The sequence below is a fragment of the Phaenicophaeus curvirostris genome, chromosome 16, assembly GCF_032191515.1.
Source record: "Phaenicophaeus curvirostris isolate KB17595 chromosome 16, BPBGC_Pcur_1.0, whole genome shotgun sequence".
Taxonomy (NCBI): Eukaryota; Metazoa; Chordata; class Aves; order Cuculiformes; family Cuculidae; genus Phaenicophaeus; species Phaenicophaeus curvirostris.
This window is the reverse complement of record NC_091407.1, coordinates 2,647,979-2,663,754: the sequence shown is the minus strand read 5'-3', so window position 1 is coordinate 2,663,754 and position 15,776 is coordinate 2,647,979. Positions and strand designations below refer to the sequence as shown.

The 15,776-nt window shown below is 44.6% G+C and overlaps 1 protein-coding gene and 1 non-coding gene across 3 annotated transcripts; one reads left to right on the top strand and one right to left on the bottom strand.

The window, feature by feature from the left end:
* The first annotated feature begins 3,544 nt into the window (after positions 1 to 3,544).
* Positions 3,545 to 3,626, top strand: TRNAL-UAG (transfer RNA leucine (anticodon UAG)). The gene has a single exon. It is a non-coding gene; the product is annotated as a tRNA-Leu (tRNA).
* A 1,124-nt stretch (positions 3,627 to 4,750) lies between these two features.
* Positions 4,751 to 15,632, bottom strand: LOC138727535 (putative short-chain dehydrogenase/reductase family 42E member 2). 2 transcript variants are annotated; one of them, XM_069870021.1, is made up of 12 exons: positions 14,832 to 15,632; positions 13,564 to 13,948; positions 12,936 to 13,031; positions 12,012 to 12,069; positions 11,776 to 11,894; positions 10,738 to 10,813; positions 9,186 to 9,268; positions 7,852 to 7,989; positions 6,849 to 6,914; positions 6,099 to 6,162; positions 5,748 to 5,821; positions 4,751 to 5,127 (listed from the first exon to the last, which is right to left on the bottom strand). In XM_069870021.1, the coding sequence occupies exons 2-12, from the start codon at positions 13,900 to 13,902 to the stop codon at positions 4,882 to 4,884; spliced, it is 1,359 nt and encodes a 452-aa protein (XP_069726122.1). In that variant the 5' UTR covers positions 13,903 to 13,948; positions 14,832 to 15,632; the 3' UTR covers positions 4,751 to 4,881. The 2 variants fall into 2 exon arrangements, with proteins under 2 accessions (XP_069726122.1, XP_069726121.1); XM_069870020.1 differs by lacking the exon at positions 14,832 to 15,632 and having other exon boundaries at positions 13,564 to 13,993.
* Between the last annotated feature and the right edge of the window lie 144 nt (positions 15,633 to 15,776).

Below are 15,776 nucleotides of genomic sequence, written 5' to 3'. Positions count from 1 at the left end.
TTGCCTTCATATCCAAGAGTCACCCGACCAGGAGGGGTAGGTGAGTTGCCAGGACTGTGTTAGTGAGTGCAGCACATGCAAACACAGATAAACAGAGATGAAAATTCACATCACAGTGCTGGTAAAATGTGACTTGTTTGTTGCAGGGTGTCTGCTGTTATGAAACACCCCTGGTTTGGCAGGACGACTGAGCCAAGATGCCTCAGCTCTCTCAGCACTGAAGCTTGCCTTAATTCATCCCAAATTGTGGAGCAACAGGAATGCTCTGGTTTAGTGAGTAAAACCAGGGACAACTGCAGCACCTCCAGCTACTTCTTGCTGGCTGCTTCAGCTCAGACACAGCCTCCCACAACACTTCAGCACAGGGGAAGGGAACAGGAACTGCCCTAAAACAGAGTAAGTCCCACCTTCTATCTCAGAGAAGCACTAAAGCAAGAAGGACTCCTCTTTCCCTGGCATAATACTAAATCCCTTTTGGTTCTGGGGCAGCCACAGCTACCCTGGGCAACTTGGGCCAGGGCCTCAGCACCCTCGCTGTGAAGAAATTCATAGAATCATAGAATCACCAGGTTGGAAGAGACCCACCGGATCATCGAGTCCAACCATTCCTATCAAACACTAACCCATGGCCCTCAGCACCTCGTCCACCCGTGCCTTAAACCCCTCCAGGGAAGGGGACTCAACCCCCTCCCTGGGCAGCCTCTGCCAGGGACCAATCACCCTTTCCGTGAACAATTTTTTCCTAATATCCAGCCTAAACCTCCCCTGGCGGAGCTTGAGGCCATTCCCTCTCGTCCTGTCCCCTGTCCCTTGGGAGAAGAGCCCAGCTCCCTCCTCTCCACACCCTCCTTTCAGGTAGTTGGAGAGAGCAATGAGGTCTCCCCTCAGCCTCCTCTCCTCCAGGCTAAACACCCCCAGCTCTCTCAGCCGCTCCTCCTAAGGCCTGTTCTCCAGCCCCCTCACCAGCTTTGTCGCTGTTTCCCTCCTTATATCCAGTCTAAACCTTCCTCTCTCCAGTCTGCTCCCACTGCCCCCAGCCCTATCACCACCAGCCTCTTTGAGCAGCCCCTCCCCAGCCCCTCAGAGGCTGCAGCCGCCCGGCCCAGACGCATTTTCCACCCTCAGAACCGCGGCTCCCGCCGCCACCAGCCCAGCCGGACCCCCCCCCCCAAGACCCCGCGGCACCTACCGGGCACCCACCGAGCACCCACTGGTTCCGCGGCCCCCGGCGCGCAGCCGCCTGCGCGGGGAGGCGGCCCCGGCCCCGAGCCCCGCCCCGCAGACCCGCCAGGCTGGAAAAGACCCACCGGATCATCGAGTCCAACCATCCCCATCAATCACTAACCCATGTCCTTCAGCGCCTCGTCCACCCGTCCCTTAACCCCCCCCAGGGAAGGGGATTCAACCCCCTCCCTGGGCAGCCTGTTCCCGGGGAGATCCGGATGGGAGTCCAGAAGCTTGGATCAGGCGATCCTTGAGGTCCCCTCCAAGCCGGCATTCCACGATTCCTAAGAAAGACTAAAATTTGAGGTGAAACCCCCTTGATTAGCACTATTAGTGATGGGAGAATCCCGCAGCAGCTCTGCTGGAAAGCCCCGTGAAGCCAGGACTCCCCGAGAGCTGTCGCAGGAGCAGTGTCCGGACTTCTTTCCATTCTTCTTCCTTGGGATTTGGAGCTGAAATGAGGGTTTCCCAGGGAAAATGTTGCCACGGGAAGGGCCCAGGGCACCCAGCAAGGAGTGCAGCCCCAGGGAAGGCCGAGAGCAGAGAGGGGAGGCAACTGGGGAGCCCATGAGGCTCCATGTAGATTAGTCCTTCCAGCTCAACTCAACTGCACGGGGTTCCGTTTCCCCATGTGAAACATTAAGAGTGTGTTTCAGCTTTCCTCAAACCACCCACATTTATCTTCTTCCTAAAACACTGGCTTTCCGGGCTGAAAACACCCCGTGTTTAAGCCAGAATTTGTGGAAAATTTAAACAATACTCCCTATCTTTTCACGGGTTACATGGAAATTAATGTAAATAGGTTCTGGTTTAATTGTATTACTTGGCGGCCTGCCCCTTTTACTGTCTTAATCTTGTATTCATGGAAATAATCCTCATTAGTGCTTTTTTCCATAATTAGGGGTTACAGAATCAAGACGGAAGATATGAGTGCGTCCTCTGTGACAGACGGGCGGTCTCTGGTGGCATCACAGACAGAAGAAAGCACAATCCCTGCTCTCTCCAAAGAGGGAAGCAACACAGAGAGAAAACACTGCTGCAGCGCTAGCGGCCGGGATAATCTTCAGGAGGAGGATTACTAATATTTAATTAAAACCATACAGAGCAGATGCTCTGACTCTCGGCCAGGAACAGCCGTCTACCACCACAATTACTTACATGAATTAACTCCAGCTTTAGCTTGAGGACTGGAGGGAGCCACACACGCTTGCAGGAATGCTGCTGTAATCCTGAGAGCCGATTCCAGCACTCTGCTGAGGAGGCAGCCGCTGTTTGAGAACGGAAAGCAGAGACTTTGTGAGCCCTGGTTTAACGCTGCTTCCTACAGTCACAGAAAGGGTCATTGGTCCCTGGCAGAGGCTGCCCAGGGAGGGGGTTGAGTCCCCTTCCCTGGAGGGGTTTAAGGGATGGGTGGACGAGGTGCTGAGGGACATGGGTTAGTGACTGATGGGAATGGTTGGACTCGATGATCCGGTGGGTCTCTTCCAACCTGGTGATTCTATGATTCTGGGTAGCCTCAAGTTCCTGCAGAGTTTAAGCTTAAATTAAACACATTTACAATGTTTGTGGGTTGTGCAGAAAACCTCTGAGGTTCTGGAGCCCCTCCCGTAGGAGACAGGCTGAGAGCTGGGGGTGTTCAGCCTGGAGAAGGCTCCGAGGAGACCTTATAGAGACCTTATAGAGACCTTCCAGTGCCTGAAGGGGCTGCAAGAGAGCTGGGGAGGGGCTGTTCGCAAAGGCTCGTGGTGATAGGACTGAGGACAACGGGGATAAACTGGAGAGGGGCAGATTTAGCCTGGCCATAAGGGGGAATTTCCTCGCCGTGAGGGCGGTGAGGCCCTGGCCCAGGTTAGCCGCGGCTGCCCCGGCCCTGGGGGTGCCCGAGGCCGGGCTGGGGGCCCTGGGGCGGCCTGGGCTGTGAGGGGTGTCCCTGCCCGGGGCAGGGGGGTCCTGGATGGGCTTTGGGGTCCCTTCCAACCCAAACCATCCTATGGGTCTGTGATTTGTCCTCCTCCTCACCAGTCACGGCGCGAAGCCGGCTCAGCCGCGGGGCCCGGGCTGGGGGAGGGGCGGCCGGCGGGGAGGGCGGGGCGGGCGGCACGTGCCGGGCGGGGAGCCGCTCTGCGCGCCCGCTCGACGCCGCCGGCTCGGGGCTGTCGGCGGCCGCGGACACGCGCGCGGGCGGCCGCGGGGCTCGAGGGGCCCGAGCGGCTCCGCCGGAGAGCGGGTAGGACACGGGCGGGCAAAGCGCGCGGGTGGGCGGGGAGAGCGGCGGCGCCGCCCCCGTTGAAGAGCCGGGCGGGCGGGTGAGCCGCCAGGCGGTAGCGTGGCCGAGTGGTCTAAGGCGCTGGATTTAGGCTCCAGTCATTTCGATGGCGTGGGTTCGAATCCCACCGCTGCCAAGCTTGTTTTGGCCGCGCCGCGGCGGCTCCTTTTGCCGGGGGTTTAGAGCGGGGGACCCTGCACGGACCCGAGCGCCCCCACCGCCTGCGGGACCCCGAAATGCACGTGGAATTGCTCCCCCTCCCAGGCCCCGGTGCCCCTGGAGCGCGCGGCGGGAGGCGGCTGTGAAACCCTCAGAAACCGCGGGTAAAGCAGCAGCGCAACCGCTGATGTTTTGGTTCTAACCCATTCCTGATGTGACAGAGAATCATGGGGTGGTTTGGGTTGGAAGGGACCCCAAAGCCCATCCAGTCCCCCCCTGCCCCGGGCAGGGACACCCCCCACAGCCCAGGCCGCCCCAGGGCCCCCAGCCCGGCCTCGGGCCCCTCCAGGGCCGGGGCAGCCGCGGCTAACCTGGGCCAGGGCCTCACCGCCCTCACGGGGAGGAAATTCCCCCTTATGTCCAGTCTAAATGTGCCCCTCTCCAGTTTATCCCCGTCGCCCCCAGTCCTATCACCATAAACCTTTGTGAACAGCCCCTCCCCAGCTCCCTTGTAGCCCCTTCAGGCACTGGAAGGTCGCTATGAGGCCTCCACTTAACTAATGTAACTGACTTAAAATGGGAACTTACTAACTACAATACCTGGTGTCAAACCACAGCTCGGAGGCCTCCAGGGCCGGCGCACCTGGCAGGGCCAGAGCACAGAGCACAGCACTGCCGGCAGCCCGGTTTCAAGGATGCTTTTATTTCCCCTCTTATGCAGCGATCCAGATAATTCGCAAAAGACATGCACACGGTGTGAACCCTCTGTGTTATTTACAGAAGTCCGTTGTGTCCTCCCTTTGGTCGCTCCTCCGTTCCCCAAGGCTGAGCCACAGTCAGTCTTTGTCCTTTCAGCCGCTCTTCTGCACCTGCGACGCGTTCCCGGCTGCCGTAGCGTGTGTTCCGTCTGCGGGTTCTCATTTCCTTCACTTTGGAAAGTTTGGGGGTATTTTTGTTGTGAAATAGATGCAGCAATCTCTACTCCAGCGTGTTTCAGTGATTTGGCTGAAATTCTTCATTTTAATTTCTCAAATACAGCTGCTGATGGTTGGACTCAATGATCCCGTGGGTCTCTTCCAACCTGGTTATTCAGTGATTCTGTGATACATTATAATTTTGGTTTCCAATCTAAAAATAACAGCTTGTTTATTACATTGGGGCCAGTAACTGTGGTGGAGATGAGACTGATCCAGGTAGCTGTACTGCGACCGGGTACGTGCGGTTTGTGCAGGTCAGTGTTGTTCTTTAAAAAAGTGCAAAACCGAAAGTTCATCAAAACTTAAAGAAAGAAAGATCAAACTTAAACTAACAATTAATGAAAGCAAAACTTTGGAGAAGATGTGATGATTCTGGGCTTCTGGTCTTGTTTTAATGTAATGGTCCACGGAATCGGCAAATGCAAACTTCTCTGGGCTGTACCCCAGCTGACTCCGCGCCTTGTCTATTCGAAATGTGTGAGTTATTGAAATGTTCTGTACCTACAGGGCAAAAGAGGCAACGTACAAAGACATGAATACAGAGCAAACTGGAACAAAGTCTGTCAGCAGTAGCAAAGACACAGTTAAAGGAAATGTAAAACACCCCCCATTATATCATTGTCCTATTGACATGTGTCACATTCTCTTTAAAACTGGTCATTCAGAATAAGGATCTCGACAGCCCAAGGAGGCAGTGCATGCTGAATCTTCTAGTCTTGAAAAAACCCACAAGAAATGTTTGGACTCATGTTTACGTACCCAAGGAGGCAGATAAAAACCATCTCTTAGGTGCCTAAATATCTTCAGAAATTAAAGCACAACTGCCAAGCCAAAGCCATACAAGATACTAGGCCTTAGAAGGAAGGAGCTAACACAGCCTCTCCCAGATTGCAAGCATAAACTCTTATCTCTTCAAAGATTATGATAACAAGCATAATATATTTCCTAAACTGTACATAACACATACATTTGCCTGGGAAACGGGAGGCTGAAATAGTACTGGGTGGATTTTACTTTCTGCTGACCTAAATTGTTGAATTGTTTAAATTGTTCCTTTGTGTTAACATGTATGTGTGCATTAACATGGATGTATGCATCCTGTGAATGTCCAGAGACTTTACCTCGCTTCTGGTCAGCAGTGGGGACAGTTCAACAAATGGTTTCAGCATCAGATGAAGATATTCCATTACCATGGCTGCAAAACAAGACATTTTTACTTGAGGTAATGTTGTGGTTTAACCCCCGCAAAATTTTTTGTTAACTCCAAAAAATTTTTGATCTGTTAAGTACTACAAAAATCTTGGTTTTGTGGGACTTAAAAGTAACCTGTCATTCTGGTTTACACACGCAGGAGAGAGCTGGGCTTCAGCCCACTGTATGTTATTTTGATACAGGGAAATGAAAATTGTTGGCAAAGAATAAAAATGAAGGTATGTGGACAGGAAAGAGAAATGTTGGTAAAATATTTTTACCTGATGCATAAACTAAGGAAGTAGGAATACGTATCCATGGTTTACTGCAGCCTAACCTTTCAAACTGGAAGAGATTTAAAAAACAGTGACCAAAAAACCCCAGAAATCTCAAAGAAGTTTTTAAGGTTCAATTCAGAAGCTATTTGTGGAAGTATTTACTGATAAAACAGAAAAAAATCATCATTGCTGTTACTATTTGAGTTTTCATTTTTCAGGGAATTCCAGTTAAATGTCACATGCAGACACTACGACATTTTCGAGCAGCAGTCTTAAAAAAGGGGAAAGAAGTTCATAATAATAGATTGAAATGTCACAATGTGCTGATCCTTAATTTAACACTGTTTGCATATTTATGGTTTTGAGCCCATCATTAACAATAAAATGATATTTTTAAAAGAATGTATGTTACAGATTAATAATTAGGACTTATATTTTTTGTCCACTCAAAATAGCCAGCGTTAACAGATGCAAGAAATGACGATAACGGCAGCTCAAAAGAGGACCCTGACTTAGATGCTCCTTTGGTCTCAGCGCTGGCAGTTGCTTTAATGTAGTATTTTAGGTTGGCATTGTTACAGCTCTAATCACACTGAACTTCAAGCAGGAATTAAACTCATGATCAGATCACAGCAGAACTCCTATACCCACAGCAGACATACCAAAGGCAATGTGCACACAAAAGCTGCAGTTGTACACAGTCGAAGAGATTATTTGGAGATAAAGTATATATAAAGTATATATTGTACATACAAGTGGAGTTAACCATTCAAAAAGGTTGAATTTTTCGCCATCATTAATGAAATACACCTGGCCGCTCTGTTAAACAGGCAGAGAAGAGACAAGTTAGTAGAAATAATACTGCATTTATATTAACTTCTTTATCAAACTCCTTATTAATAGCTTAAAAATAACACAGGATGCACATACAAGCCAACAAACTATCTAAACTTGTTTCAGTCACTTGCACTAACATTTGCAGTGAAATTGGTGGACAAGTGGTTTATGTGGTTAACATGCCTTGGTATAAATTATTTATTACAGAGGTGCCTGTTAACACAGACTCACCAAATGGTGGGACACGTTCTACTCTTTGTCTAGGTAACAATCACTGAAATCTGTAAGAGTCATCTGTGTAAACAAGGCCCAAGATACCTCTTTCCCTTTTGCTTTTGGGGTTTTAGGAAAAAAGTAATTTAATCTACTTTGAAAGTCTTTCTAATGTACTTGAAGGGTGTTTCTAGATCAAATAAAAACTGCGTTTACAAGGAGGAAAACAGTTATAACTATTTTTTAAATCAATGAACCCAAATGAAATGAGCTTTTATTTGCACATGGTATGGGAAGAACTGATGATCAGAGTTTAGAACATAAAGCTGGGACATATGTACAAGGGAACAGGGGATAAATCTGCCTGAACTTCCCATTTAATTCTTGACATAGCAAGAATTTGCTTATCTTCCAGAAGTGGCAAAGATTATATTACAAAAATGCAAAGATGGAGATACTGCAGCTTTTAACACACTGCACAGCCAATGCTTCCAGGTTCCATATTGTTCATAGCACATTTGTCAGCTAAAAACACAGACAACAACATAAACACATAAAAACAACATAAAAACACAGACAACAACATAAGCTGAAGTACTATAACACAAACATTAATTACTGCTACTACAGTAGTTACTGTAGTTCAGGATACAGCGGCAGAATCCACTGCCAAATGAATCCTGTGGTGCTTTTATTGTTTACTTACAGCTATGTAGTTCTTCTCAGGGGTGAGAGCTTCAGCAGCGAGGATTTGAGCTTGTACAAGATTCTCTGCATGCACCCAGTTCATTTTAGCAGCAGGATCCCCAAACTTGAAGCTGAGTAGCCCTCTCTCAATATCCCTCTGTAGACATAAACAAGAAACCAAAGCAAAATGGGTTTTAAAGCGAGGTGCGCTTTCTTGTCCAGCTAAATGTAGGTCTGTCTCTACTTTAAAAAAAATACATGAATCAATTAAACAGAATCAAGAGAAGTGCAGAGAGCTTTAAAAATATTGCTCGTGAGGAAGGAGTGAAGAACGTATTGAACGTTATATGTCTTGAATTTAAAAAAAATACAAGTCTATTCTAGGGATGAGTAAAATATTGTACAGAAAGGTAAGATCGTTCTGAATGGATAGAGTAGTCACAAAATTGGATCAAATTTAACAAGTAGTTTTGGCTAGAAAAAAAAAGGAAGTAGTGGTAGGTGTCATATTTTTCATTTAACAGGTACATTTTAGAAACTCTGAAATGTGACAGTTACATGATGCCTTAAAATGGGCTCACAGTAAATAAGCTTAAAATCTTAAATAGAATTTTTAAAATACCCTTGGGGGGCTAAAGAAAACACCTCAGGTTTAACTAAAATGACATTTGACATTCTTAAAAAATTATTTTATTTGGAAGATTATAAAGTGTGTTTTGGCTGACTTCCATATAATTCCCTACCTCAGCCACAAACCAAAAATATTTATGATGTGGTGAGCTTGAACCTATTCTTTCTTCAAAGCCACACGTAACTTTATATTGTACTGAGGCTTCTAAAATAACTGACTCGTATAATTCTACCGGGATCATAGTTTAAACACTGCACTAGTCCTACAGTTTAAAACAGAGCAACTGCAAAAAGAGTAAAGCATGAGCACCTCAGCTGTTTGCCTGTTAGTAACCTATTGTACCAGAAGGTGCTTCAGACTTCTTAACTTGTTTCATTGTATAGTGAAAGCTGTTAATAGTTGAGGCTGGAAATAAGATATTTTGCTGTATCCCTTCTCATTAATGTTTTAAACCATTTGGTGTAAGTTGCATGCAAACAGACATTTGAAATATCATAGAGTGGCCTGAATCTTATAATTACAGAAAGCAATAAATTATAAAGATTGACTTACACGTATTGGTATTTCAAAAAAAGGCTTTTAAAATGCATTACATTCTTCACAGAGATAATATAGTGCCTGTTAACAAAAGTTATGATATCCTCAACAAACAACTGAATTGTTGAATTGCTGCTGTTGTATATCAGAGAAAATTCTGCTGATTACAAACTTAAAATACATACTGCTAGCCTTGGCAAGTGTCTTTGCTCTTCTGGTCCATAGATTCCTGGTGGGCGAAGAACACACGTGTAGAGTACTCCACCTCCTGGAAAAATTAATAAGACCACTCTTAAGTGACTTTGAGATAACTACAGCGTATCTTTATTTGTATGAAAAGACTGTGGTAGCAGAACTTACTCTGCAATAAATGAACGTCACCGTCTTAAAAATAATACATACCAATAGGTGTTGCATTAGTAGTTGGCTATTAAGTTTGCAGAATCAGAACATGCAAAATAGTAGGATTCAGAGAAGTCCTGCCAGCACAGTCAGATTCCTAGAAATTATTAGATGTTTCAAAACCTCCTTCTAAGCATTTCTAAGCATTCCTTTCTAAGCAGTCCTTTGTCTCTGTGCCAAAGCAGTGAATGAATGTACCAAATGTGATGATGAGTTTGCTGAAGTGTTCAAGTTCTTGGTAAGAAAGTGGAATGAAATGAACTAAATGCATACAAAATTATTGATGGGAAACAGTGACTCATTAGCGGTGGAAGACAGAGCTGAAAATTTCTTACAACCGTAGGCAGAGCCAGCTCCCACTAGAACTGCTGTGGAAGCTCTTGATAACTTCAGAGGGAGAAAGGATGGACCATGACAGAAATCCAGTCATTTCCTAAGTATATCAGTGGGCTGGTTCATCATCTGCCAATAACAGTTCCTAACAGTACTTTAAAACATGCAAAATACTCAATGCTGCTATGGCACAGGATCAAAATGGGATGTTTGGAGCTAATTGCATCGACAAACAACTGTCTGTTACTCCTAAAACTAAGAGGGTCTTTGACATAAAGAGCTGGTAAGAAAAGAGGAAATAAGGAAAAAACCCACACCTTTATTTTTTAAACAAAATAATTCTATTGGGATGGAATACCCATCAATGACTTTATATCTCTTTATAGTTCTCTGCAAGTATCAAGTGAAGAGAGTCTTTTCTGTAAGCTGTCTGCAGCTAAATTTAGCTCAGTATCACCTGGTCACATAGAATCATGTTGCACTTTACATTAATTTGTTTTGCACTGGCAGTTATAGGATCTCACAGGTGAGCTTTAGTATTCAAGTGTATAACTGGCTTCCTCAACATGGAAAACTTTGGGAAGCAGTAATAAATAATTCCAGGCTGTAGTATCAGGTCACTTCTTCAGATTTTAATATATAAATTGGGGCCAGAGCAGTAACAATTTAATCAGCATTCATGTTTTACTTATGTTGCATAGTACAGTGACATTAAACACTTGTTTTTGTTTAATTTATAGCTGTCACTATCTTTTCAATTAACATACTGAACTCATTGCTACCATGCTAAAACCTTTTACAGACACTGTGGGAACAGTTTGAACTACTGAAAGTAATTTTAAAGTGAAAATCTTCTTGTCTGTGAGAGGGGGTAGATAACTCGATTTCATAATTGCTGGACAATCTTGTCCCCTAATGATTGATACAGGATACAGGATGTTAGTGAGGAACAAGAAGAAAGGGAGTAAATTCCCCTGTTAATACGTGCTAAGACAAAAGTACCTGCTAGTGGAGTTCCATTAGCTGCTAGTACCATTTGTTCTGCGATTGATTTGGTTCTGGAATAATGATCAACGTGCTATAGAGAAAAAGCAAATAAGTTTTTATCTATTCTTGAAATGACAGAGCAGAGGGGCATCTCTTCTCCATTAGTTTTCACTTAGCAGACGGCAACAAATACCTCAAAATCCAGAAACTGTGAGGTATTATTTTAGGATAAACCCATGCATATTGCTAAGGTAAGCAAGCATTTTTGTTTATGCAAATCCAGTTAATGAATTTCAGCACATTTGAAAAGCAATAAATATATGTATGCTTTGAATGCTGCCAAGAATGTAATCGATCACTACTTTGTAATCTGGATTTCTTTTTCAGGTAATGGAAAAGTCAAAAGCCAAGTTTTGAAGACATTAGAAGTGGTGTGAGTTATCCTGTTCACTTTCTCGTGGCACTGTCCCAGAGAAAACATTCTTCGATATATTATTCAAAATATTAAAAATATTTTCTCTATCCATCTTTATTTCTTGAAAGACTGTGAAGAAGCACTTGATGCAGAAGAGGGACACAAAAACTGTGTATCCAAAACACTCAGAAGTACTTTCTCCTTTTCAATTAACTGCAATAATCTCAAATAAAAATAGGCTGCTTTTCCATATCAGGTCTACACTGAATATATGTCATCTTCAATAAGGGAGAAACAGAGAAATCATACAAATAATAAATGGCTAAAGAGGCTCAAAGCCATATAATAGAATTCCTGTGTCCAAGTTGAATTTCATTAACGTTAACAGGACGTTGTATGAGTTATTTTCAAAAATCAAGGCCTTGATAGGAAACAAAGAAATAAATACTGCAATGTACATAAAATTGATGTGTCACGGTTGTGAATAACATCTACAAAGACTGTGAAGAGTTTTCTTTCTTCCTTCTTGGCACTGGATTCTGGCATCAGGCAAAACATGGTCATGAAACCTCCAGGCTTTTTCAGAAACAAGAACGCAAACTAAGAGGAAACATGAAAATATAATACAAAGAAAATACCTTTTCTATGGGAAAGTATGGCACAGTTTCCTCATCACCATCTTCGATAGGAAGGCCTCCAAAGACCACATTTACTGTACTGGTGTATATCAGTCTAGCGATGTTCCTTTCTTTGCAGGCTGCAGCAACATATGAAGTAAATTAGTTTAGTGGGAACTGAAAGAAATGGCTTTTTCTAAGTGGTATCATAGTCTGATATGCTATGCCAACATCTACTGGCAAGGTCAGATACGTACCATCTATGATGAATCTTGTCCCACAAATGTTTACAGTTTCGATCTCTTCTCTGTGCAGCTAGGAAAGTAAAGAAATTGTGCATATTTTAATAATAAGGCATTTTGAATTCAATAGGGGGACATTACAAATATCCCCAAGTAAAGGTAATGAGTTTAGTGCTTTGATTATATAAAAAAAGATCATTTAGGCTGCTGTTTCAGACTTCAAGAAGTCAAATAATAATTTTTAAACTATGTATTTCTTGTATTTTTGCACTCTAGCCTGCTTGAAGCAAAGAGAATTGTGGTGCTTCTAAAGATACGTTTCCAGTTATTGCACATAGTGTAGCAGTAAGTTACACATCCGCGTTTCAGCAGCACTTCAGTGGCCTCTACCCGGAGCAATTTCACGTACACATTGCTCAATTGCACTTGAATGCACTGTTCTATCCAGGCATGGTAATTACTGAAGTTCTTTTTGTTAAATAAGGTAGGAAGGGAGAGGAGGGGTGTTCAAGGCTTGCAATACAGCTGTTATTATGCTTTAGTTATATAGAGACCTTACACCAAGGAGTTCCATGTGAAAGGTTTGGGGAAGGATTAGGGTTTTCGAGGCAACTAGCCTCCCTTGTCTTTCCATTTGTTCTCATGCTGTTCCAGAACTGTTTAATGCCATTTCCAACTCAAAAGCCTTTCCATGGTGCAGGTGGAGCCTCTAATGGGGAGTAAATAATTTCACAACTACAAAACCAGTACTGTCAGCAGACTGCTTGCAGCTGGCACACCAGTTTACACAGAGCAGTTTACCAAAACAGGAGGGACGTGGATTTAGGCTCTCAGGATAATGTGAAGAGATAAAATTTAACATGCAGTGTTACAGCACTAAGGCTCATCCTCAGCGTGGGCAGTCACACAGAAAAAAAAACCCAAACTATTTGGACTCACTTGCTCTCTTCCTGACATTCCATATGAAGCTACATGAAACACACAGTCAGCCCCTTCACAGGCTGCAAATATGGCATCATAATCCCTGACATCTGCCTGCAATGCATAAAAAAAGACATTGGGACTTGAAATCAAAGCTGCAGGTTAGCATTTGTCATACAGTGGGTTAGCACAGAGGGAATACATCTCTATATACTTGTACATTCTGTACATCCTCGGAATGAAAACCAGACCCATATCAGTACTTCCTGATAATAAGAATTTTTCAGTAGAACTCAAAGGACTTTAAAAGCATCCATTAAGCCTCATAATTGTCCTGTGTTCACTCTACGGGTTGACTAAATGAAGGCAGGGGTGGGGGCAGTGACTGGGTCCTGAGGAGTACTTCGGAGTCAGGAGGTGAAGAGGGAACCCTGTGCTACACATTACAGGTTTCACTGTTTTCCTTATTTCAGACACACAAAAATCACTTGACCAAGAATCACGGAGGATATTCACACAGCTAAATGGTTATTGAAATTTGCAATAATTTGCAATTAGGTATTTGGGTTCTGTGAAAACTAGTAAGACGCTAAGGAAAAGGTAAATTAAATAACTTTGACTGTTATGATGATATAATTTATCATACCTGGATGCACACTGCTCCGCTGGGAATTTCCCAGATAGGCCTGTGTATGTCATACAGAACAACAGAGGCTCCTGCGCTAGCAAGAGCACATCCCAGCTTGTATCCAAAATAGCCTCCACCTCCTGTCACCACTGCTCTCATATTCGTTTCATTCAGTGCTCCAGCGTTTCTGTGCACTTCAGAGTTAGAGTTTTGGGGCCAGGTTGTTGCTGCCCCACTCAGTACAAGTTTTCTGTCCGTGAAATGTCTTTTGTTACCGGACACATGTAACAATTTCTCCTCCATGTTGAGAACTGCTCCATAGTGCTCCTGGATGCAGACGATTCCAGTGAGTTTCATGTTAGCAAGCTCTATTTGCAACAGCAAAGTTTTAATTTAATGCAACCTGTTTAAGAGAGATAAAGACAAAAGCAAAACACTAGCCACAAAATTTCCAGATTTCAAAGATTTCTTTTAAAATACTCATTTAAATTTTCTGCTTAGATTGTTTAAGAGTTTGTTTAATCGTAATTTTCACATTTTACAAACATCTAAAATGCTGTATTCTAAAGCTGAAGAAATTGCATTTAAGTTTCTGTGCTTAAAAAACAAGCAAGCAGGGCCAAGCAGAATAGCAAGGGAGCAAAAATTCCTCTAGAGAAAAGAACTCTTTAATGCTTCTTCCACTTGTCCCTAGTTTGTCACAAGGACATCTGAGAAAAGTGAGGTTTTCAACTGCTTTATAAGTAATGGCAGCTGAACGTAAATCAAGAATATACTGTGTTTTTGTCATTGGTGGTGATGGAGCTGAGATACAGGAGGATTTCACAAGGGAAGAGGAATGCCTGACACCTTATATCTTTAGAAGGCTATCGGAGAACAAAGCTATCAACCCTTGCTTCTCAGGGCAGCTAGGAGAAAACGATTGCTCTGTGGCAGAAGGGTCATAGGGAGCAGCACCAACAGACCCCGCTGCACCGCAGGGGCCCCATGTCCCCGGCCCGTGCCAGGCTCTCTGGGGTCTGCAGCACCCCTGGGTCCCACCCACCCCACAGCTGCCCCAGCATCCCACTGCACCCCCCAGCACCCCACTGCGACCCCGCGCTCCCACAGCCGCTGGGGTCCCGCGGCACCCCTGGGTCCCACTCATCTTGCAGTATCTTTGGGATCCCACAGCCTTTCTGGGACACTGCTCATCCCACAGCACACCTGGGATTCTGCTACCCTACAGCATTCCCGAGTTCCCAGAGCATTCCTGGGATTCCACAGCTTCCTGTGGTGGCTCTTACCTCCACTTGTCTTCATCCAGCCACGACCACTGCAGGAAAGCATCCTGTCTGTGGCTAGTGCTCCGTCCGCACCGAGATCCCTGCTGATCAGGTTGTTCAGGAAGAACACACCAACTCTTGATCACCGGTTGGATTGGCAGCAGCCGGACATGGCTCAGAGAGGTGCAGAGCATCAGAAGCGCCTGCAAAGCAGCCGGAATCCACAAAGAGGAAAGATAACCATAAACAAACAGGCACTAAGGCCCCTGCCCACCTGAGCAGGCGGTGGGTCTCTGCTCGGCTCGGTGGTCACTCGTGCCTGAGAGGATGTGAAAAGGGTCAAGAACTGCAGAATTTCAGAGTTACCCATTCCAGGCAAAAATCAAACTTGGAACACGTTCACCTCTTCTGTTATAGCTGTGCCATGTCTGAATGCTCATATTAAATATTAATCATTTAAAGACACACTTGCAATTACATTAGAGCAAAAGTAACTCAAACAATAGCCACCTTAAAGCAAGACTCAGTAAGGACTGACAGAAACAGCACAGCTGGCTGTTCCAAACCGATACTAAAAGTTGTCTTAAAACTTCAAATACTGGGTTTGTAATAATGATAAATCAATTGAATAAAGCCCATTAGTATTAATTAGCACTGTTATAACAGTGATGTAAAAAGCATCTTACCTGAAATAACAACTCATAGGTTTGGTGTTAGAGGGCTGGAATGGCAGGACTCGCTGTCACAAAGCCAGGGAATTCCTTGGTTAGTCCTTACTGAGGAATATCTGAAAGAAAGGCCCCAGCCTGCACTTGCCCCTGGGCTGCAGACGCCTCTCCGACGTCTCTTCATCGGCGTGATCTGGGATGCAGTCTTGAGCTGTTAGTCTAACAAAAGCAACATATGAAAGATTCGTAAATAACTAATTTAAAAGCAAATTGAACGTTTGCATACAGTTAAAATGCT